The 23,831-nt window shown below is 38.1% G+C and overlaps 2 protein-coding genes across 3 annotated transcripts in view; one reads left to right on the forward strand and one right to left on the reverse strand.

The window, feature by feature from the left end:
• Positions 1–3,231, reverse strand: part of Kif18a (kinesin family member 18A) — a 69,252-nt gene extending 66,021 nt beyond the window's left edge. The window contains exon 1 of the mRNA XM_048443701.3: positions 3,096–3,231. The gene's annotated coding sequence lies outside the window, so the exon portion shown is untranslated. The remainder of the gene's footprint in view (positions 1–3,095) is intronic.
• A 78-nt stretch (positions 3,232–3,309) lies between these two features.
• Positions 3,310–23,831, forward strand: part of Mettl15 (methyltransferase 15, mitochondrial 12S rRNA N4-cytidine) — a 181,777-nt gene continuing 161,255 nt past the window's right edge. Inside the window, exons 1-3 of one of the 2 annotated variants that reach the window (XM_048443705.3) lie at positions 3,310–3,393; positions 5,826–6,010; positions 8,563–8,849. In XM_048443705.3, the coding sequence (XP_048299662.3) occupies positions 8,580–8,849 (270 nt within the window). In that variant the 5' untranslated portion in view covers positions 3,310–3,393; positions 5,826–6,010; positions 8,563–8,579. Of the gene's footprint in view, positions 3,439–5,825; positions 6,011–8,562; positions 8,850–23,831 lie in introns of both variants that reach the window. The other variant, XM_048443703.3, reaches the window with a different exon arrangement.

Consider the following 23,831-nt stretch of genomic DNA (forward strand, 5'->3'; position numbering starts at 1 on the left):
TAAGGCAGGTTTTGGCACGGTCAATTTAATTAAATCATTTATTTCCTTTATAACTGTTTAGTTTCAAGTGCCTGGATGTAATTTTATCTGTAGAGCTCAAAGAACGCTCAAGGGACTCCTTGCTTTCTTGTGCTCCAGCTAGAGAACAAAGAGGAATGAGAAATAAGATCAATTTTTCTTAAAATCTGTAGCAGGTTGAGACACAAAGTTACATGTGACATTATTCTTCTTAAGTTCCTTTAAGAGATTGACAGAATTTCTTCTAAAAATGTTACTTGACCAATATTTACTGCCTTTTAAAAAACCCATGAAATTCCCAATTAGCTTCAAATTCAGATGTAAACTCTTAGATCTCATTAAAAATTTGCAAGATTGGTCTTTTCTTACCTAGTTTTATCCTTTTAAACAATGGCAGACTGATCCTATTTTACAGAATCATGCATTTTCCTACTTCCTGAATACAAGAAAGCAAAGAAAACTATTTTTTCTCCATACTAGTGACTGAACCCAAGACCTGTGCCCTTCCATAGAGTTCTATTCATGGTTGAATCTTCTTAATCAAATACCTAGGGTGGATAGAAAAACCAACCAAACAAACAAACAGGACCCATGACACACCTGTAGTTATAGCTACTGAGGAGGCTGAAGGAGGATAGATTAAACCCAGGAACTGGACACTAGTGTCCATAACAAAGAGACCATCGACTCAATGAGAACTACATTTAAGACATTTTATAAATTTGAGTATTTCATACAAGTATATAATGTATTTTGATCATCCTTACCTATTACCTCACATATTCCCATCACTTTTGCTCAAAATAGCCCTACTGAGCAAAAAAATATGTTTAACCCTAAACTCAAGAGATCTGCCAGCCTCTGCCTCCCAAGTGCTGGGATTAAAGGCATGTGCCACCACCACCAGGTTCAGAGGTTCAGAGATACATTTCTTCTTTTTTCCCCCTCTTTCGAGACAGGGTTTCTCTGTAGCTTTGGAGCCTGTCCTGGAACTAGCTTTTGTACACCAGGTTGGCTTCAAACTCACAAAGATCCACCTGCCTCTGCCTCCTGAGTGCTGGGATTAAAGGCATGTGCCACCACTGTCTGGCATTTTTTTTTCTTATTTTTTTCAGATATAGATTTCTTAAAGATAAAAAATACTTCAAGATACTGACATCTTCAGAAATTAATGATATTATTGCTACATTGAAGTGATTTTTTTTTTCTAACATGGGTAACTAAGAAATTGGGATCTAGGGGGCTGGAGAGATGGGTCAGTGGTTAAGAGCACTGACTGCTCTTCCAAGAACCCAGGTTCAATTCCCAGCAGCCACATGGCAGCTCACACCTGTCTGCAACTGTAGTTTCAGGGAATCCGACACCATCACAGAGACATACACACCAACACACATAAAATAAATTATTAAAAAAGGGATTGGTATCTAGTTGACTCTGTATCAAGTGCAGAGACCATGTTTAATATGAAAGTTATTGTTATCTGTGGAATAAGCTGTTCTGAGGATAGTCGTAGAGTTGAACTTTTCACACTACTGCTCTTTGTCAGTTTCCTTTGGTTCCAGGGAGACTGTCATAAAGCTCAATCACACTTGATGCATATACTGATACTCTTTGAATTTCCATGTTATTAAGACACCAAAGACTAGGTCCTCTGAATACACAAGCGGTGCATAAAGATGAGTGCCACCACCAGCTGGCTATGCACCACCACCACCTGGGTCACAGGAACTATTCTTGACAGTTATGCTAAAAATACTTGAATTACTTCAATATGGCGATGACTAGCAATAGCGGTGACAGTATGAGTTTCTCTCTGCCAGGAAGTACGACCAATGCTTCCTATTCATATCATTCCCCCATCAAAATAATCATGCAATGTCTGTTTATAAACGTAGGAACTCCGTAGTTTTTCCCAACTGCTTTGACTAATGAGACGGAAACTGGACCCAGATCCAAATCCAAAATACGCGACTAAGAAACAGAAAAGACTGCTTCCAAACAGGGGTACAGAAGTAGAATGACATAGCTATGAATTACGTCAAACTCATACAATTCTGCTTCAACACTGTTTAGAACAGGGAACTCTCCTCACTTAGAGTTTCTAGCATAAACCTTTCTGTATATTAACTTCAGTGTTAGGGCCACTGATTTGACTGGCTTACAGACATCAGGGCAGAATGACAAGCTCCCACGGAGGGAAGGTCAGCACTGAGAGTGGATTACCTTTTCCATCGCTCTTCACAGCATTAACACCAGAAACTCACTTAATTATGTCTCATGTCGTTACTGATTTGCGGTATAACTATAGTGGGGCAAGATGCTGTTTAACATGAGAAACCTTGCATATCTCTAAATACCGGTCCAATAACGAGCATACCTCTCACGGCAAATCATTCTTGTTTACTTAAATAGTTCTTACAATACACTGCATTTAATAGCAAGTGTTCTTTATCTCCGTGGATTTCATGGTCTAATACCAAAGGTAAAGAAATCAAACCCAATGTGGGAAACTGGGCGAGGTGCAATGACAACACCAACAAAGTTAGTTTCTTTGGAAGGCGAAGGCCAATGAGATCCTGTAGGAAAGGGTTGCAAAAATAAACAGAATGTGGCTAGACCTGGGCTCCGGACTGACGAGAGAGAGAGAGAGAGAGAGAGAGAGAGAGAGAGAGAGGTGCTCTGCACAAAAGCTCCTCACTTGACAGTAAAGCACAGACGTCGCACACTGACGTGTGCAGCTTAAGCAGGCTACTCCGAATTTGGAATCCGGAAGGAACCTCACACTCCAAGGGGCTGGACTGTCAGAGCCCTCAGTCCAGGTCTGGGAAAGGGGCCAGCTACCCTTTAAAGGGACCTGTTTCCTCTCGGGGCTCGAAGGCGAAACCCGGGACCTCGGGGTTGGGAACCGCAAGCCTCCTCAGACAGGCAGCCCTGGGTCCTTCCCGCCGCGGAACCAAGGGGACCCACGTCCGCACTCCGCGCCCAAAGCTCCTCTGTCCGCAAACCTGACCGCCGCCGCCGGACCCTCCACTCCCGTGACCGAGAAGCCGTCCCCAGACAGTGCCCAGCTCACTCACCTAGAGAAAGCGTCTCCGGCAACTTGACGGAGAAGGCTTCCAGGCGCTACAAGCACAGCCACAAATTCAAACCTAAGCTAGCTTCCTCAGCGACCTATATCATTGGCTGCCGCTCTGCTGACGTCATCACGCCGGACGTTGCCCCGGCGTCTAGCAGTTTGGCGCCAGAGGCCGGGCCTCCCAGGCCTGTGGGGGGAGTGGGGGGGGGGAGCGGCTTTTCTGGGCGTCTCCGTGGCAACGCGCGCGGTCGTTTCCGGGAGCCGCTGGCGGAGTGGGCGGAGCTAGGGCGGAGGAGCAGGTGGGAAGCCACCTGGGAGCCTTAGTTTGGTCGCAGACCCTGGGAGTGAGTAGGGTCCAATGGCCTGGGGTGGTGTGTTTCTCCTTGGGAGCAGAAGGCGGAGTCTGTGGACGTGTTAAAGGGCAAGGGTTATTTTGTTCTTTTTTCCTTTCTGATTATTTAGGGTTCCAAGAATTAGGTCTCATGCTATGGAAGGTATGGGGCCTCTACCTGAAATAATTATAAGTTCAAGACTTCTGGCTCCAGGTCCTAAGTCTTCCTGTCAGGGCTTCCTGGCCTGTTCTCGTTATGGCTGACTGAAAATATTTGGTATTTGACGGCTTTTTACATGTCCAAGGACATTACCAAATTAAAAAAAAAAATCACTTAATGATATTGGCTTAGTACATTATTCAACCAGGTGAATGTTGTTCTAGATTGTATTATTTCTGAATGTATACTTTAGAAAAAAATGCATGAAAACATGGGAAATATTTTTCGTGAGATAACTCATTTTTAATTTGGCAGGGTATTTTGTATTTTATATTTGTATTGTGGCTAGGCAAGCCCCCTATCAGTGAGTTGACTCCCTCAGCTCTTGAGATAAATTTAGTATTCTGATGTTAATTTCATTGCTGTTGTTTATATGACTGTCCATTTACTTAGCAATTATTACTTGAAGATTTTAGGAACTCATTAATCCATAATGAAGTCTATGTCTCTGCCCTCCTGGAGGTTAGATTCCAGTTGATTGAATATCACTGTAAAATTGTGGATGTTTCAGTATAGTGAATTCTCTCTCTCTCTTTCTTTCTCTCTGTCTCTCATATCTCTATTTTATATTTTGAGACAGGGTTTTGCTACATAGCCTTGGCTGGCCTGGAGCTTGCTCTGTAGCTAAGGATGGCCCAAAACTCAGAGATCTCCCTGCCTCTGCCTCCCAAGTGTTGGGATTAAGGGCGTGCGCCACCACACCCAGCAGTGCAGGCAACTGTTAGTTGAATTTTGTGTTGAATCCTCACAGATTATAATGGAGAGTCCCTATTTCTATTGAAGAAAATCAGGAACATTGCAAACTATATATCATGCATGTTCTATGACTTTTCCTGAGCCCTGGATAGTCCAGCAATAAAGTGACTATTTCTGGTTGAATTAAATGTACCAGCTAATGACATCATTTGTGTTGTACTGGGTTTGGCAATAAAATTGAGAAGACTTAATTTTATTTTAAATGCTCCCTCACATCTGGCAATGGTGGCACAAACCTTTAATCCTGGCACAAAGAGGCAGAGACCGGTGGATTTCTGTGAGTACCAGGCCAACCTGGTCTACAGAGCAAGTTCTAGGACAGGCTCTAAGGATACACAGAGAAACTCTGTCTCTAAAGACCAATAAAAATAAAATAAAATCCCTCACTACATAGTACTTGGCCTTTGGTGTCCCAGGCATATTATTAACTCCTTACATATTACTTCACATTAGTCTCAGAACAGACTGAGAGTCAGGTGGTGGTGGCCCACACTCTCAATCCCAGCACGCAGAGAGACAGAAGCAGGCAGATCTCTGTGTGTTTGAGGCCAGCTGGGTCTACAGAGTGAGTTCTAGGACAGCCAGCCAGAGAAACACAGAGACAAAATTAAGCCAAGCCAAAACAACAACAAAAACAGACAGTAAGAAAGAGACATGTTTTGATTTTATTGCGAGAAAACTGAAGTGTTAGAAAAATCTCTATAGAGAAGTATAGTATTTGTCTTGTAAAGTCAAAATCCAGCTATTTGTATTTAAAATACATTTTTTTGTCAAGTGTCTATAAAATGATATTTTAATCTAGTTTGAAAATGTTTATCTTGCCATTTTGCAAAATAACATTGGTTAATGAATAAGGCACATACATTTCAGTTTTTGCTTTTTACATCCACACTGAATAGGTTTCTTAGTGATACAGGTATAGCCACACCTAATCCAAATACTATAAATTTAATTAAAGTTCCCCTTTGCATTTGCTTTATAGTAGTGTTCAAATTATGCAATCTATACTCTTGAGGAATCTGGCATTTGATTAAAACAGCGGTCTGGGCAATACAATCAATGCCATTAATGTGTAGTTGGCAATTCATGAGTTTGGCAGACGTAACAACAGGACAAGAGAACCTCCTGCTTTCTAACGAAATGAAAGGGGTGGGGGGAAGAACCAAAGCTCTCCAAATGTGCAGGGCTAAGAAGATCGAAATTTCCATCTTTGGTTAGAAACTGGCGATGATGTATGGCGTCATTACAAAACTAAAATACTTTTATAGTCGACCCAAGAGAAAAGTGAAAGTTACTTTTAAAGTTGCGACGGACATTTGGCTTTTAAATCCTTAAAGGTCTGTTTAAACTTGGCAATGATGAGATCTTATTTTCCTGGGAAGCTCTTTTGGAAACCTTTGACCCTCAACACCTTCTCCTGGCAGGTGCTGGGAGTAACGGAACGAAAGTCAGACAGACCTCAGTTGCCCCGACGCGTTGGAGCCTATCAGTCCGTCCTGACAAGTTTCCCCCACCCCCGACCTAGTTCTCTGCAAGTCCAGGCTCTTCTGCTTGTTAGTGTCGCGGCTGGCCCAACTTACAGGCTGACTGAGGACTCTTCTTTCCTCAGGTGAGGAGAAGGCAGCAAGTGGCTAGCTCTGGGATGGAGATGGTGTTCTTGGTTTATGGGTTTTGGGAATCCTATCTCCACCCAGCAAAGGAAGTAGAAGCTCCTCCCCCCAACCGCTTTGGGGTCTGCTTGTGAGCCAGACTTTGAAGATTGGCCGGGACGGGCTGGAATCCTCTGCCTTCCCGCCAGCCCGCTGGTCGCGTTTTTAGAATTAAAATTACATTTGTAACATTTCCTCTCAGGGTAGACTAATCATAGTGACGGTTAGCAGTCCGAAGGAAGTACTAGTCGTCAGTTTGTATTTCCACAATTAAAAGAGTAACCTGGTCAATTTTGTGGTCTCCACAACTTAAGATGACTTTGCCAGGGTCGAAAAGTGAAAAGATTTACCTACAACACACTGCAATCTGCTTTGGAGACCAGGTTTACTGACTCACAATAAATTAAACAGTCATCCGAGGTTGCAAAGGGATCTGTTTTTTTTTTCTTTTTCTTTTTTTTTTTTTTTTGGGTAGGTAGACGGGGGTACCAGGGTGGAATTTCCTTTATAGTTTGTACTCAATAACTTTTAGGGTACCATCCCAACAAAGTGGGATACTATAAACAATCTCAAGGCTACAAATAATCATTTGCAGTCCCTTCTCCATCTTTGCCCACCACTTTAATCCCAGCACTTGGGAGGGAGGCAGAGGTAGGCGGAGGTCTGTGAGTTCGAGGCCAGCCTTTTCTACAGAGCTAGTTCCAGGATAGCTAAGGTAGTACAAAGAAACACTGTCTCAATAAATTGGGAGCATGGGGACCATGGGAGAAGGTAGAGGGGGAGGGCAGAGGAAGGGAAGGGAGCGGAGAAGAATGTATAGCTGAATAAAATCAATTAAAAAGAAAAAAGAAAAAATAAATTTTGTCTCAAAAACAAACAAACAAATAAACAAACAAGTAAAAAAAAACTTGGCTTTACCTTGAACATAATTAAATGAATGAATAAAATTTGAGTACAATAAAGAATAAAATGATGATGCAAACAATTTTGCATCCATATTTCTTTGCCTTATTTCCACATTATTTTGAGTTTTTTATTGACAGCAGTGCTTTCTGTAAAAAAATACAGTTAAAATTTAGAAGAATTTCAAATTACAGAAGATGAGAAAGTTTGAGAATCTCAATGACTGTGTTATCTGTTTGCTTGGTTTTAGGCAAACAGAGATCTGTGGTATAGTCTTGTAGAGAGGGAGCTTAGTGTACACAGGCCCTGCCTGGTTCAGTATCTAACTCCAGCTAACAAGGAACACATACCACCCCCACATACCCACAACAGACAAACCAAACCAAAATGGTAGCTTTTAAATTCCAAAGTATATTAAGGTGTCATGGCATGTAGTATTTGCGAAGCTGAGGCAGATATCAAGTTTGAGATTTACCTGGTTCCATAGCAAGGCCTAGCCCAGTTTTTTTTTTTTAAAGGAATAACAATGTATTTAACGTTTGATTGTTTTTGTGGTATGAGTAAACTGGGCTTGATCTTCAGGATTGAAGGTGAGAGGGAAGAAATGAATACCCAAATATACCCTGTTGAGTGTTAAGCTGTAGCTTGACTCAGTGTGTGCTTCCTGGGTACAGGTTGTGCTGAGGCTGTCTTGTCAGAGACCCTTTGGACAATCTGGAAGATTTTCACAAAGTGAACGTATTTTCTTGTCTGGTCTCCATGTTTACTCATTTCCAGTGCCAGTCTTCTCAAAGCTAAGTTGAATGTACTAATTTAGCACTGAGAACAATAAGTGGAACAACAGAAAATAAAGAATGAACCAAACTTAAAATAAAATATTTATATTCTCTTTCCTGCTCTAGCTTAACTTTTAGACAAGATTAGGTGAACTCTGGGTGCTGTGGCCATAAACCAAGTTTAATTTTTAAATACACATTTTTAAGGTTTCTGAATCTATTCTTTAGAACTAATTAATAATTATATTGCAGAAAATGAGTTACCAATTTTCATATTGACTAGGGTTAAAAATGGATGGTTTCAGAGATCATAAAGGCCATTGCAAAAGTTGTATTTGTTTAATTAATTGGTTAATTATTTTTTGCAGTTTAGATTGTCCTCTTCAAACTTCCCTCCCGCCTGAGTTTTGGAGTTGTAGATGTAGTCATGGTGCCCAGTGAGAAATTACATTCAAATTATGTTTGTGTATTCACTTGGGTTTCTTGTATCATGTGAAGAAGGCAGTCACCTTTGCTTGCTTAGATGATGAGTCTTAAATGTTTTATTTGTGAATTAAACATTTTACGTTAATGAGCTTTCTCCCAAGTAGTGTATCTTTTAAAAAAAAAAATTAGAAACAGGATTGGCGAGATGACTTGGCAGTTAGGAGCCCTGGCTGCTCTTAAGGAGGACATGGGTTCAGTTCCCAGCATCCACATGGCAGCTCACAACTGTCTGTAACTTCCAATCCAGGGAATCTGACATCCTCACATAGACATACATGAAAGCAAAGTACCAGTGCATAAAAAAGATTAAAAGCCCCAAATCATCACATTTTAATTTTCTTTTCTAGATTTTTTGATCTGCAGAATGCTTCGATATTCATGTTTTAGTAGAATGTACAAAGGACTATTTTACTGCTGGGTGGAGTCCGGTGCATTTAATTTGGGTATCTGTCCCCAAGCAATGCACACTTCAGCAGCAGTGCATGCTGAATATGAATCTCAGGAAGAGACAGCTCTGTGTGGCCCTAGGAACGTTCATAGATCTGCAGAGAAAGATTCTGAAGCCATGACTAAACTGCATATTCCAGTAATGGTGGATGAAGTTATTCATTGCTTGACACCTCGAAAAGGGCAGGTGAGTTGGTTTTTTGAAGTCATTGTCATTTTTTATTGGGTTGTAAGTCACTATTTAAAAGTATATAATTGGGTGTTATTTAGTGTATTGATGTGCGTGTGAAGTCATAACTATCTTCTAGTTCAGGTCCTTTTCAGTACATGGATAAGCCTCATCTTCATTGGCAATTGGTCTTTTGTTTATTTTTCTCTGGACCTTGAAAACCACTCACTAAGCCTATTTCATGTCATTTTGGATTGTCCTAAAGTATGTTTTGTGTTTACATTCTTTGACTTAATGCTTTTTAAAGATTTACACATGTTGTAGAATGTTGTGATTTTTTTACTTTTATCCATCTGTATGCATGCATGCGTGTGATTTTGGGCATCAAACCCAGAGTGTCACCATAGTAGTCAGTGCCCTCTCACTGAGCTACAACCACAGCTCTGCTTTGTTCCTTCTTACTGTAGACCTCTCCATGCTATGGGTATAATGTGTTCTGTCTAGCCATTTGTCTTTGGATCTGGTTATGTTAGTTACTATTTTCTGGTTATCATAGTTGCACATTTTATGAAGATTTGTACACAAGATTTTGTGTGAATATATGATTTTAATTCTCTTATATATACCCATAGATAGAATTCTCTAGTGATTGGCAGGTTAGAATCTGAGAAATTATTTACCTGAGTTGTTTAGTTTTACCAAATCACAGCTGTCAGAATAATATACACTTGCTGAGAGGTTGAATATGAAAACTCAATTCCACAACAGTTTCTTGAGGATTTTTATAATCTTTTTAAAGAGTGATTAGAGACAAGATCGCATTCTGAATCCATGTTCCTATTTTCTTAGCTCTACATTTCCAGTACCCATCTGTGTCATTCCAAACTCTTCAGAGATTCTAAACCAATTGACCAGTAGAGAGAGAGAGAGAGAGAGAGAGAGAGAGAGAGAGAGAGAGAGAGGATCCTTATTTCTATATAAACCACCTGAAGCTTGATGAATTTAAAGGAAAGTCATATGTGTAGCTCTGTCTTGGAGGCTGAAAATCCACATATTTTGGCAGTTGCTATAGTGGAGACTTCCTTGTCTGTATCACATGGTAGTGAATGAAATTGTGGATATCACGTGGACGAGAGAGACTGAATGGTGAGATGGGAAGCTGAACCACGGGGAGAGACCAGCCATTTTCGTTTATTCCAAATCTCATGTAAGGAGTATCATTTCCTTCTGAGAGCAGTACCCTGAATGACCCTAATCCTCCTGCAAGGACAGTGTTTGAAATTCAAGGACCTCTTAACATTACCACAACAGAGAACAAGCTTCCAGCATATTAACCCTTGGGCAAGAAATTAGATGTCTACTATTTGAGCTCTCTCTCTCTTTCTCTCTCTCTCTCTCTCTCTCTCTCTTTCTCTCTCTCTCTCTCTCTCTCTCTCTCTCTCTCTCTCTCTCTGTGTGTGTGTGTGTGTGTGTGTGTATGCGCGTGTGTGGGTGCGTGTGTGGGTGCTTATACCTGTAATTCTTACTATAGATCTTAGCAACTGTAGCAATCATGTTTTGTCTTTCCTTATTAAGTCATGACTTTTTATCTCTTCACTTACTTTTTGACTTCACTTTGGCATCTCTGAATTCCAGTATAATAGTACTCGAATTTAGACGCCATTATGTAGTACATGAAGGGTTTCTTAATTACAAGCAGCACAGATAATGAAGGCAGATGATAAACAATGGAGAGTAGGTAGCGTGTATAATGTGGATTCACTGTCTTAGATGGGGTGAGAAGAATAGGCTGACATGAAATTCTTCTCATTCTACTTCATGGCTGGGCAGTTTAAAGTTAGAATCACTGACATCTGGACAAACTCCTCTGTGTGACTAAAATTATAGAAAGTGAATGACAGATGAGGGAAGACTGATGTATGTATATCTTTGTGGATGTGGATGTGGAGTAAGGGAGGGAAGGAGGGTGGTAGGGAGAGCCAGAGTGCTAAGGGGAGATGGAGGGTGGGAAAGAAATGGAGAGATATTACAGAATTGATATACGAAAGTTATAGAGTCCTTTATCTACAAGAGTGGTTGACAGGCTGGAGACCCAGGGAAGTAACTTCTTGAAGACAAAAGAATGACAGTATTTCTCATTCAGTTTTTTCTAGTAAGTTTTTTTTCTGTCCATATTATGGAAGGTAATTATTTGCTTTGCTTAGAGCCTGCCCGTTCAAATATTTCTGTTTTTCTAAAATTACCTTCACAGAACTTCTACACTGATATTTGATCACATTTTGGACACTTTGACTTGATTATATTGATCCATGAAATTAACCATCATCCCTATCTTACTAATAGTTTTGTAGGCAGGATTAAAAGATATTTTGTATGAAACATGTTAATATATAGGGAGGTTACATAGATGTTACACACATAATATTCGAAAAGAAAAAAGTATAACTTGATAATTTACTATCTATATCTATCTATATTTATGTATCTAAGTTAGTTCTTTCTTTTTCTTTCTTTTTTCTTTTTTTCTTATTTTTTTTTTTAGTACAATCTTTTCTTATTTTGCATAGCTATCCCTTTTCCTACTCCCTCCCTTCCTCCCACAAGGGTAAGGCTTCCCATGGGGAGTCAACAAAGTTTGACACTTCACTTTTGAGGCAAGACCAAGGCCCTCCCCACTATCTCCAGTCTGAACAAGGTATCCCTCTGAAGAGAATGTGCTCCAAGACACTAGTTCAAGTACTAGGGATAATTCCTGGTCCCGCTACCAATGTCCCCATAGACTGCCCAAGCCTCACAACTATCCCCCACATTCAATGGACCTAATTTGATTCTATGCAGGTTTCCCCCGTCATCTGTCCTTTGCATGCAAATGGATGAAGCTAGAAAAAACATTGAGTAAGGTAACCCAGATCCAGATAGACAAACATGTTATGTACTCACTCATAAGTGGTTGTTAGATGTAAAGTGAAGAAAATCAAGGCTATAGTAAAGATTCCAGAGAAGCTATGTAATAAGGAGAACCCTAAGAGAAATATTTATGAATCCCTTTCTGAAGGGGAAACAGACAAGATCTCCTGAAAATATTGAGAATATGGGGGGATGGTGGAAGGAGATGGGAAGGGGAGAAGGGACCTTTCATTTTAAAAGCATTCCTAAGGCTGGACCTACTGGCTTATTCCTTTAATCCCATAGTTTGGGAGGTAGAACCAAGTAGATTGCTATGAGTTTGAGGCCAGCCAGGTCTACAAGTTTCAGTAATAACAATAAATAAAGTGGGGGGGTGGGAAATCACACATTGCTTCTTCTAGTATATGGGAGACATGTTGCTTCGTGGTTCAGAGCAAGTATTCTAGAATTATGTGTAGCTTGGACAGTACATGCACAAACAGAATCTTTGCATTCTTTACTATTTTTCTAGAGATTTCCTTAAGTAAGATCATATACCAGAGATAGAGGGCATATTTGTTTTATCATAAAAGTATTTCTTAACTTACCCCAGGCATTAAATAATTAACAATTTTTTCTGGCCTTTTCAGAAGAGTTCATGTATGTAAGGCCTTCAGTGAATGCTGTCAAATAGTAGGAACTCTAAATAATTGTACATTTTGAGTTAAATACATTCACAAAGGGTAAAACACACTCTTGCATACAACTTCATCAGGAAAAATTTTATTTCCCATACAGACTGATAATGGAAAGATAAGAAGTCCAAGTTAAAGTCCAACTTATGCATCATCTTAGCCAAGGGACTGAGAATTAGTTCTAAATATACTTAAATTATTGAAATATATATGTTGTATTTTATGCACACATACACACAAGAGAAAATATATGGTGGGGACTATATGTGAGTGGCTTCTAATTAATTTCTGGACTTCAACAATGAAGCACATTTTGTCAGTTTGCTGTTCTCACCTAGGAGTAATAACATTTATTTTGTACTTACCCATGTAGTTGAAAAACAAACAAAAAGAAACCCTACTGACTTCACGAGTAAATCTTTACTATACTTTCTTTGCTCGCAACTAAGTGGAGCAAAAATAGGCGATTCTACAACTTGACCCACACTGTTGTTTCATTTTGTTCAGGTTCTTGGGGAAAATTGAATCCTATTTTATTTTGACATTTCCATTGCTCTGATCTCAGTTTGATATTCCAGGAACTTTTAATAGAAAGTTTAATTTTATGAATGTTATTTCTGAAAATTTTCAAGTGAGGCGCACATAGAGATAATGTTATTTTTACCTTTTTAGCTGTCTGGCAGGCAGCTTTATTCACTATTCCCTTAATCCTCAAGTAATAAAGAGCTGGTGACAGTCCTTGGACACGAAAGGTCTTCATTTCATTCAGAATCCATTATTTGCTCCTCTCCTTCCTGTGCCTTTTCCCCAAATCATTTTACTTTGTGAACTATGAGTCATACATTCACTTGTACCTTGCACCCACTTAATTATTTTTTTCCACATCTCCTTCAATGGTGAATTTAGAAATGAAACTTTTGATCATAACAGGAACTTAAAAAAGCACCTTGTTTCAAGTGAAATATAGTCTAACAAGTCTTTCTTTGTCCTTTCAGCCAGCTCCCAAATGATGACGTGGAGACTTCTTGATTATGATAGCTCAGCGTATAACTTAGGCATGTTTCTTACTCGGTGTTATAACTTAAATTAACCCATTTATATTAAATCTAAGTTCTGTCACTTGACATTACCTCTCTTCCATCTTGTACCTCCGGTTTCCTATCCATGTCTCCTGGTGTCTCCTGTGGGCCTAGATTTCCCCTCTTCTTCTTTTCTTTTTCTGGAAATCCTGCCTATATCTCCTGCCTAGCTTTTGGCCATTCAACTTTTTATTACACCCACAACAGCAATACAGTGTACAAATATCCCACAACAGTCCAGGGGGAATCAACCAGGAATGAAGTCTTGAACTCTAAGCTTACTGGGAGATACTTCATATCTTAACCATAACACTTTCCTAGTAGATCTATGAAGTCTTGGATAGATGTGTCTTATCTTTAACTTAGCCTCATATTGGTTTCACTAATGATGTTTTATGTGAATGAATAAAGTCAAACCAGAAGACAAATGTGAGTCAGTAAGAAAACTAATGTCCCTTGGTGCTAAAGTAGCTTTTCTGGCATCTATAGAATTTTAACCTTTGTGTCGCAGGCTTGTCCAGTCAAATAGTTGGGGAAAATCTGAGGAGTAAGCAGAAATGAAGCCAACTGAACTGATGAGTGTAGGTCATGATGGCCAGTTATAAATATTTTACAAATTTAAGTATTCATTTTAATATTCTAAAATTTAATAACAATTTTTATAATAATTAGATTTGCTGAAGTTATGTTACTAACGTGGATAAATTGTTTATTTTTTTGTTTTGTTTTTTTTTATGTACATTTTTTTTAATTGAGCTCTACATTTTTCTCTGCTCCTCTTCCTGTCTCTCCCTTCCCACCTCCAATTCTCCTCCAAGGTCCCCATGCTCCCAATTTACTCAGGAGATCTTGTCTTTTTCTACTTTGTACTTCCCATGTAGATTATATCTAAGTCTCTCTTAGTGTCCTCATTGTTGTCTAAGTTTTCTGGGATTGTGGTTTGTAGGCTGGCTTTCTTTGCTTTATGTTTAAAAACCACCTATGAGTGAGTACACGTGATCATTGTCTTTCTTTGTCTGGGTTACCTCACTCAAAATAATGTTTTCTAACTCCATCCGTTTTCCTGCAAAATTCAAGCTATCATTATTAAGTTGTTCATCTTATTTATATGTACATATCAATATGCATGGCCAAAGCAAATGTCAGAGAAGCTTGAAGTCCCCAGACCCATAATTCCTTTCTATAAATGCATTCCTCTTTTTATTGTATGTTTAAGATTAGTAGCAAACTTTTGCTTAAAAATCTCTGATTTTCAATAGAGAGCAAGCATCAAAGAGAAAATGCTAAGATATTTTCCTTTGTCACGTTCTGAAGGCTTATGGCTGCAAGGAGGAGCATATTTTGTTCAACACTGTATTAATTCTTGGAGTTTCTAACTCTTGGAGGACAAGGCCAGTGTTGCCACCTGGCCAGAGAATGTACTTCTGTTTTTGCTAGAATGCTAAGATTTCAGATAGAATAAACTATCAGAAGATAGTGGTTTTATTCCCTTAAAAAAATGTAGGTGCTGTGGGGAATTTTTTCTCATTACATTCTACCTTTCAAGAATGTTTTTATCTTTAAAATATCATGTATCACATTCAGTGGCCTTTGTATTGGATTGTTTTCTGAGTGTGATAATTCTAGCACTGTGCAGGTTGACGTGTATCTCTTGGCTCCATGAATAAGGTTGTCTGTAACCTTCTAAGGACTGTTGTCAATTTCGAGTGTACAGATACTTGTGATGTTCCTGTTTCTCACTTTAAACTGACAGCCTGTTGACATGGCTTGTACATTTGTCTGCTCTTATCAAGTTTATCTCCACTGTAATCCAGTTATGCAGTACAGTACTGTTTCCTTAGTCTCAACTTCCATTTGCTTTTCACAGTGTCCTTTGGGGAATATCTTTATCACCTTTCAAAATATGGTTTTGTTCATTTAACTTTTACCATGTGTCTTGGAAAAACTAGTTACTGACTTCTTTCCTTTCCCTTCCCTTCCATTCCTTTCCCTCCTCTCCCCTCCCCTCCCTTCCCTTCTCTTCCCCTTTGCTTTTCTTCTTCCCCAGTCCATCCCTCCCTCACTTCCATCCCTCCCTCCCTCCTTCCCCCTTTGCTTTTCCTCCCCCCTTCCATCCCTCCTTCCCCCTTCCATCCCTTACTCCCTCCCTCCTTCCCGCTTTGCTCTTCCTACTCCCCCTTCCCTCCCCTCCCTCCCTTCCTTCTTCCCTCTCTCCTTCCCTCCTTTCCAAATATGGTATTGCTGTATGTAGCCCAGATAATTGAGGTACTCCTTCTGATATATCCTGCTGAGACTATAGGCCCTAGCCTCCTTTGAATTCTTAGGATGTTGCCTATTTCAAGTTGAAGAAATGCTTTATGTTATATAATTTTTCTTGGTTGCTACAATATTAAAAGGTCATCCAAATCAAGGACAATGTCTTTTATTTCTTTGTATTCTAGTGCCTATAGGGTTCCTGACTTATATGGTAGGATGTTAAGAAATATTTAAGTATAACTGTAATAGTAATTTGCAGTGTTGATTTAACTTAATTGGCTTTCTTTTTTACACATTTCTTTCTTTTTTTGGGTATGGGTATAAGAGAATAGTGTCCAGGACTAAGTTTGCATTTTTCTTTTCTTTTTTTGTAATACAGAACTTTCATTTAGTTTTTGAAATACTAAACTTTTGCAAAGATTCTTAGAAACATTGTGCAACCACTTACTAGAATGTCACCTTTTAAAATCTGTATGTTTGTCTAAAGGTAATTTATGATGTTTTTCCATTTCATAAACAATGATAAATTAGTTTTTATATTTATGATAATTGGAAACAAATTGATTTTTCTTTAAATTTTCTACATTTTTCTAATGGGTAAAATTATTATATTAATTTATTTAATGTATTTTCTACTAATTTTTTGTATTAATATTTATTAGAAGTTAATTTTGATTGTAAGAAATGTGGAAAACTGATGCTGAATAATTTTTGGTAATCTTCAGATTTTATTTATTCATATCTATCTCCTGTCTATTTATCTATACATATATGTTTATAGTTAATTGAGCTACTAGGGTTCACCCATGGTGTTAATATTTGTTTTATATGATTTAATTTATTTCTTGAAAATTTCATACATGTATGTGATATATCTTGATTATGCCCAGCATTTCCATCCCCTTCAGTTATCTCCAGGTCCTTGCTCTCATCCTTGTCCCACCTTCTGTTCTTCCTTTTACAAAAGTTTATTTATTTGCTTACTAAATCCACTTAGTGCTGCTGATACTGTATATGGACAGCGGCCATTGAATGGGATTTGTGACTCTGCCTTTCCCAATAGTTTTCTCCTGAGAATAGTTTCTCAGATAGAAATGGGGCCTTGGGAGTCCCTACCCATTCCATGTTGGAATTTTGAATAGACTTGATCTTTTGTAGATAACCACTGCTGCTGGGAGTTCATAGATAGAGCAGCCATGTCCTGTTCCAGGACAGCATTTCACATCATTCCCCATCCACCAGCTCTTACAGTCTTTCAGCTCAGTCTTCTGTAAAGTGCCTGAGTCTTGCGTAGGGGATATTGCTGCAGATATTCCATGTAGGCAGAACACACTTCACAGCAATGCATCTTTGAGTTAACCAGTACCCACCGAAATAAGAAACTTCTTAATAAGAAACTGAAATAAGAAACAATGCTGGAACAACATAGATCTTTGGATAGAAATAAAATATATTTAGGAGGCAGTTATATGACATGACATTTTACAAAGATGCCACAGGTTTTCCTCTGTTGATTATGACTTCCATTGCCGTGCATTTTGAACATTTTTACAGTACCAGACATGACTAACCCTCTCTAGAATAAGTTTCAGAACCAATCTATAGAGGGTTTGGTTAACCCCATCAACTGTCTTGCCACTGTTGTTCCAGTGGGCACATCTATAAGCATCACTGGTTTATGTATAAAGTTGGTCTTGATCATACATCCCCAAGATAAAGAATTTTAATAGGGGAGGAAATGTATTAGTCAGGGTCTTCTAGAGTAACAGAATTTATAGAATTAATCTCTCTATATTTAGAAAGTGGATTATTAGAATGACTTACAGACCACAATCCAGCTACTTCAAATAGTGGCTAGCTATGAACAGGAAGTCTGAGAATCCAGTAGTTGCTAAGGCTGGATGTCTTTGCTGGTCTTCAGTAGATGCTGAAATCTTGAGGAAGTAGGTTTTAATGCCAGTTAGGGAATGGACTTTATAGCAAGGTAAGGACAAGCAGGCAAAGAGCAAAAGCTTCCTTCTTCCATGCCCTTAGATAGGCTTCCAGAAGGAGGTGTGGCCCACATTAAAGGTGTACCTTCTTGCCTCAAGATCCAGATTAGAAGTGGATTTTCCTACTTCAAATTAAAAAAAAAGAATCCCTCACTGGAGTACTCTTCTTATTTGGATTTTAGTTAGTCCAGTTGTAGTCAGGTTGACAACTATAAATAACTGTCACAGAAAAAAAATAATAAAAAACCTTAAGATTATAGCTTATTTAGAGTTTACACAATCAGTTATAAGTTTTTACAATATTTTTTACAAGTTAATGTAAATAAAAGTGTTTGATATAATCCATAAATTCCAATGAATGATAAATAAAACTGTTTACATTGGATTTAGCAATTATTTTTTAGATAAAACACCAAAGGCATTGGCAATGACAAAAAGAATTGATCATTTGAACTTAATTAAAATTATAATTTCTTCTCTATGAAAGATACTGGCAGGAAATGTAAAACCATGTGACCGACAGGGTGAAAGTATTTGTAAAAGATACTTATGGTAAAAGACTATTCTCTAAACATGAAACACATGGCAAGAGAACAGCCTAAGACCTCAATGTACATCTCATTAAAGAAAACATGGACAATAAATAAGGTTGTGAACAGATGGTCCCACACAGTATGTCATCAGGCAAAAGTTGAATAAAACATCCGTACATTTGAAATTGAACTGCTGGCAGGATCAGGGATGCCAGTGCTTTGGAAATGCACAAAGGTAATGGTACTCTTGTATACAATTAAGTGACAAAATTGTAAGGAATAAAGATATCCATCATTAAGATATTCAGTATACAGTGTTAGTTCTAGACAATGTGATATTTTTCAGTACTAAAAGCAATTATGATGTAATGTAAAGAAGAGAAGAAACTCAAGTTCATGTTACTCCATGTAGGAACCAATCAGATAACATTAGGTAATCTTAAGGTAAACTGTGCTTGTGTGATAAAGACATAAATAACAATGTAAATTCACAGTTGTAATGAATGTACCAACCTGTGAAGCTGCTATTGGGGGAAGCTGTTCATTCTAGGATTAGAGAATGTGTCCTTTTCTGTTAATTTTGCTATGAATACAAAATTGCTCAAAAAACGTGTTAAAAATCAGTGGTCTAAACAGAACAAAAGATAGTGAGAAAACTGATACTATTCTATTCCAAAAGTCATATATATGTACTAAATTCTAATTATTTAAGGACCATTCTGTTTCAGTAGAGATGTTCCAAGAAGTCTGTTTTATATGAAAAGCCTACAGAAAAGAAAGAAACTAGTGAGGTTGTACTGTGCACAGATATTCATATGAGTCATCCTGGAGGCTGGTTACTGTCTATTTAGGTCAGCACTAGACCCTGATCAATAGTCTAATCATAGCTCATGCATGAGGCTAGGTCCAGTGGTCCTCTCCTCACTGTTCTTCAGAGTTCCGCATTGTTTTTGTGAAGAGTGGTAGGAAGCGTACCTTGACCTTTCTAGTTTTCATAACATTTTACTTTACTTTCTTCTACTGCCTTCTCATAACAAAACTACTGGGCTTTGAGTAGCATACTTAAAATGTTATTTTATAATGAACAAAGTTGCAAAGCCTTACAGTGACTCATCATGTAATGTTCTCTGGATACTCTTTGTCTTTTTTTCCTTTTGTGATTGAGTGTTAGTACTTTTCTCCTTTAGGTAAAACAAATGCCATGCATTTAAAGAGTTTCGTTTTGCTTGCTGAATCTTGTTTCAGAAAGCATTTACATGCATTTTTGTAGCTACTTATTTGATCTCTCATTCATAAAACTGTTTATTTGACTTAGTATTCAATGTTCAGAAAGTCATTATAGTACATTATACATTTAAGCATTTATGTTTTCTGTTTCTGATTGTTTGCTCTTTGTTTTTATATTATATTTATCTATATTAAATTTCCAGATAAAGAAATTTTTATCCATTTTTAATTCACGGTGTAAACTGTGAGTATTGAATATATTCATAAAAATGGGATATTTTCCACTTGAGGCCAATATATGCTGTGAGGACTATTATTAATAATAGTATAGTGTCATGTAAGATGTTACTATTGCAGAGCACATTCACATATTATTGGTTGTGCTTTTTATTAGCACTGATCGCAGAAGCATTTTGTAAAAATTATTATGTGAATTGTAGAAAGGAGAGCAACCACCTCCTGTGTTTCTGTTGGTTTAGAACTGTATAGTAATAGATGATATAAGTTTGGGTGACAGAACTGCTGTTTAATATGACTACACAGTGTGTTTTTTTTCTGACTATGAATATTAGTCCTTAAATTCTAATGGTTAGCTTATAATATTTTCAGGACCTATTTCATGTCCCTTACTCACTTAAGACAGCAAATTTGAGCCAATATCGCTTGAGAAGAGCTTACCAGCCTACCGAGAGTGTGAGAAAATGGCTGTGCAGTTGTTTGAAGCACATGTGTTCTTGCTTTCACAGTCGTCCAGAACATTCTAGGTCTGCTTCATTGTTCAGCTCACTGAAGTTTTCAGGTCTGCATTCTAGATTGATCTCTCTTAAGGAGACCTTTTATTTATAATGATAGATTAAGATAAGAAATTGTTTAAAAATTTTTTAATTGTTAAATTAAAGAATTATATAAAAACTAATGCAGTACTGTGAGAGGTTGAGACTTGAAGATAAAAAGTGTGGTATGGGCAGGGCACTTTGAAGGGATGATTTCAAGGAAGAGAACATTAATACTTGGCAGGGAAGCTGCCTTTTGAACTTCTGTTACCTTCTTCCCTTTGTTTTTGTTTTGTGTGTGTGTGTGTCAATCTATCACAGTTCTTTGGTCAGTTTTACTATAAGCTTGTTGAAGAAATAATGAAGCAATTAAAACTTGGTCCTCTATCTCTCCCAGCTTTAAATAAATAATATGAGTATTTTAATATTTAGAATTTTTCACCTGAAAACAATATTTTATCTTTTGTCAGGAAAGATGGTTTTTCTCTAAATTAAAGTGATTAAATAGAGGCTTACTGAACAACTGGGAGAACACATACATAGGTTTTACAAGGTTTGAGGTTTATCCAAATGCCAAGGTAAATAAATTAAATGAAATCCTTGACTACTTTTATGGGTGAAAATGAATCAAATTTTCTTTTGGGACTTTATTATACTTATTTAGACAGAGTGCTGTAAATCCCAGACTTTCCTTGAACTTATTCTGTAGCTAAGGTAACTTTGAACTTCTGATCTTTCTGCTTCCCTCTCCTAAGTGTTGGAAGCACAGGTGTGTGCTACCATGCCTGGTTTATATGGTGCTGGTGATGGAACCTAGGGCCTCAAGCATGCTTGACAAATGCTTATTAATTTATTCTGATCGCTGGCCCACTCCCTAGGGATTTTATTACTTAAATGCAGACTGGGAATTTAATGTAAATGTAAGAAATGTTTTAGGTTTTTATTTAGTAGTAGCTTTTGCTAAAACTAAATTTTCATCTGAGGACTTTCACATAAAGGCATGATGTGGAGGTACATGCTCTGAATTCAAGGGCAAGAAAGTTCAGGTGCTGAACTCTCAATTCCCCTGTTCAGATGCTAATAGTATTTGGAGTTGGTGTTTCTGGAGGTAATTAGAACGAGATGGAATCAATAATAGCACTAGTGTTTTTATGAGAAAAGAAACCTAAGCTAGTATGCTTGCTGTGTGTCACTATGGTCTTGTTACTACCTCAGGTAAACAGTAAAATTTACTTATACTGTCCTTATTAATTAGTGTATTTCTACAATTTTTATGATACTTTTTTCTTGCTATTGTTAACATTTCATTCCAAATGCTAAAACAACTGCTTTTTGGTTTAATGTTTTATCTAAAACTGTATCTATTAAGTGACCTTAACTTATTTAAAAAATTTATTAACCGTTACTACTACTAAACCTAGCAGATTTATTTACATAAGCATATACTAATGAAATTGCTCAGATAGATAGTTCATTTTGCTACGTTCTTACATAGAAACTTGCCCATTTATGGCCCTTGATTTGGATTTTGGTGTGTTTTGTTTCATGAATTTTTCCCTTTATTGTCTGGGGCTAATGTTAGCTCATCATCTTTCATTGCATGTTCTAGGTTTTGTCTGATTTAAGTGACTAGGAGGACTTATTTGAGTTATGAATGGGATTTTTTTAATTACATTTTTTTCTTACCTACTAGGTGAATTATATTTTGTACCTAATAGGGAAGAAGGAAGAATTTCCTTGCAAGCAAGCTTCTGGTGAATGCTTTGTGGGAGTTTTCTTATGTTACAGTTTTAACCAAGGCAGAAACCATGCTTTCATATTGATATGTTAATGGTATTGCAAAACTTAGGTTAAAAATTATATTGACCAATTTTCTCTATAGATGAATGTGTGGTACTGTACATACGTTTGTGTGAGGGTACCTCATCCTCAGGAACTGGAGTTACAGACAGTTATGAACCACCATGTCAATTCTTGGAATTGAACCAGGGTCCTTCTAAGAATGGCCAGAGTGGCCAGTGGTCTTAAATACTGAGCCATCTCTCCAACCCCAGTGCTCTTCTTAATTACTGCTTTGGTATGTTATGATAGTATTTACATTCCTGGGTGGTGCCTGGGTAGTTTTATTTTGCGGCCTTGTAACCAGGTAGTGCCTCAGAGTAAATTACTGAGACTCAGGCCTCTATTGAGCTTGTCATGGTTGGGTCCTACACTGGGACAAGAGCAACACTGGGCAGAAGAGATCTATTTGACTCACAGTTCCATCATACAGAAGTCAAGGTGGTGGGAACTTGAAGGAGTGTCACCTCATATTCACAGTTAAGAACAGAGAGTAATGAATGAATGCATGCTTGCTAGTATTTACTTCACAGTTCCCTTCTCCTTGAGTCCAGCTCCTTCATGTGGAATGATGCCATCTCTAGTGGGTGTGTCTTCCCACTTGAATTATCATTGTCAAGATGATCTCACTTTGGCCAAGGTAGCAGGTAGTCTAACTTCAGATCTTCACCTCTGCTTCAGCTCCTCCAAAACAAGTACCCCAGTCTTATCCCCAGCTTTATAACAGACTATGTGTGGCACCCTTCTTCCCCACCCTCTGCCTCCTTCCCCACCTTCCCCAGTTTATCACATAAATATTCCTCTCTAAACTTCCTTTACCCTGTTCATTGATGTAACTCTGCCCCCCACTCCAACAGGCATTCCTGGGAAACAGGAGGATAATCCTCTTAGCAAGCAGGTGGGCTAACTTGAGATCTTCACCTCTTCCTCTGTTCCTCCAAGTCCAGTCCCTCAGTCTTCTCCGCAGCTCTGTAGCAGACCATCAGCTGTAACTTTTCCTCACTGTCTGTCCCTATTCCCAAGGAACTAAGCATATCCTGGTGGAACCACTCTGCTTTCCTGCCTTCTACGGACTCCTTCAGTCTCATTCCTAGCCTATCCCCATCCTCATCCCTAAGTCTCAGTTTCCAATACTTAGAGACACATTTCACCTGAACCTCCAGTGCCCAAGCCTACCAGAAATCCCGGAAGAATTTTCTACCAAGGAACACATAATCACCAAAGTCTCCTAAGAACCAGAGAGGGCAACAGAAACCTAGGAAGAATACCCACCCAAAAAAGACAAGACTACATATCAGCACCTAAAATTATAATCTTCTAAAACCCAGATGCTTAGATGCCAGTATAAAAACACAATAACAACAGCCAGGGCAATGTTTCCACTAGAGCCCAATAACTCTACCTCAACAACATAGCTGAAACACAAGAAAAAGACCTTAAAATAGCCTTTATGACTATACATACTAGAGGTTCTTAAGGGGCAAATAAACAAATCCCTTAAAGAAATCTATGAAAGCACAAACAGTGGAAGAAAACGAGTAAAACAGTTCAAGACCTGAAAGTGTAAATAGAATCAATAGAAAACCAAAGGAAATGAAAAGTTTAAGAGCTTGAACAGAAATTTCGGAGGCAAGCCTCACTAACAGAATATAGGATATGGAAGAGACAATCTATAATGGAAATGATCAAAATTTGGTCAAATAAAATGTTAAATCTAAAAA

This window comes from Myodes glareolus, chromosome 10, assembly GCF_982192425.1.
Source record: "Myodes glareolus chromosome 10, mMyoGla1.1, whole genome shotgun sequence".
NCBI classification, from domain to species: Eukaryota; Metazoa; Chordata; class Mammalia; order Rodentia; family Cricetidae; genus Myodes; species Myodes glareolus.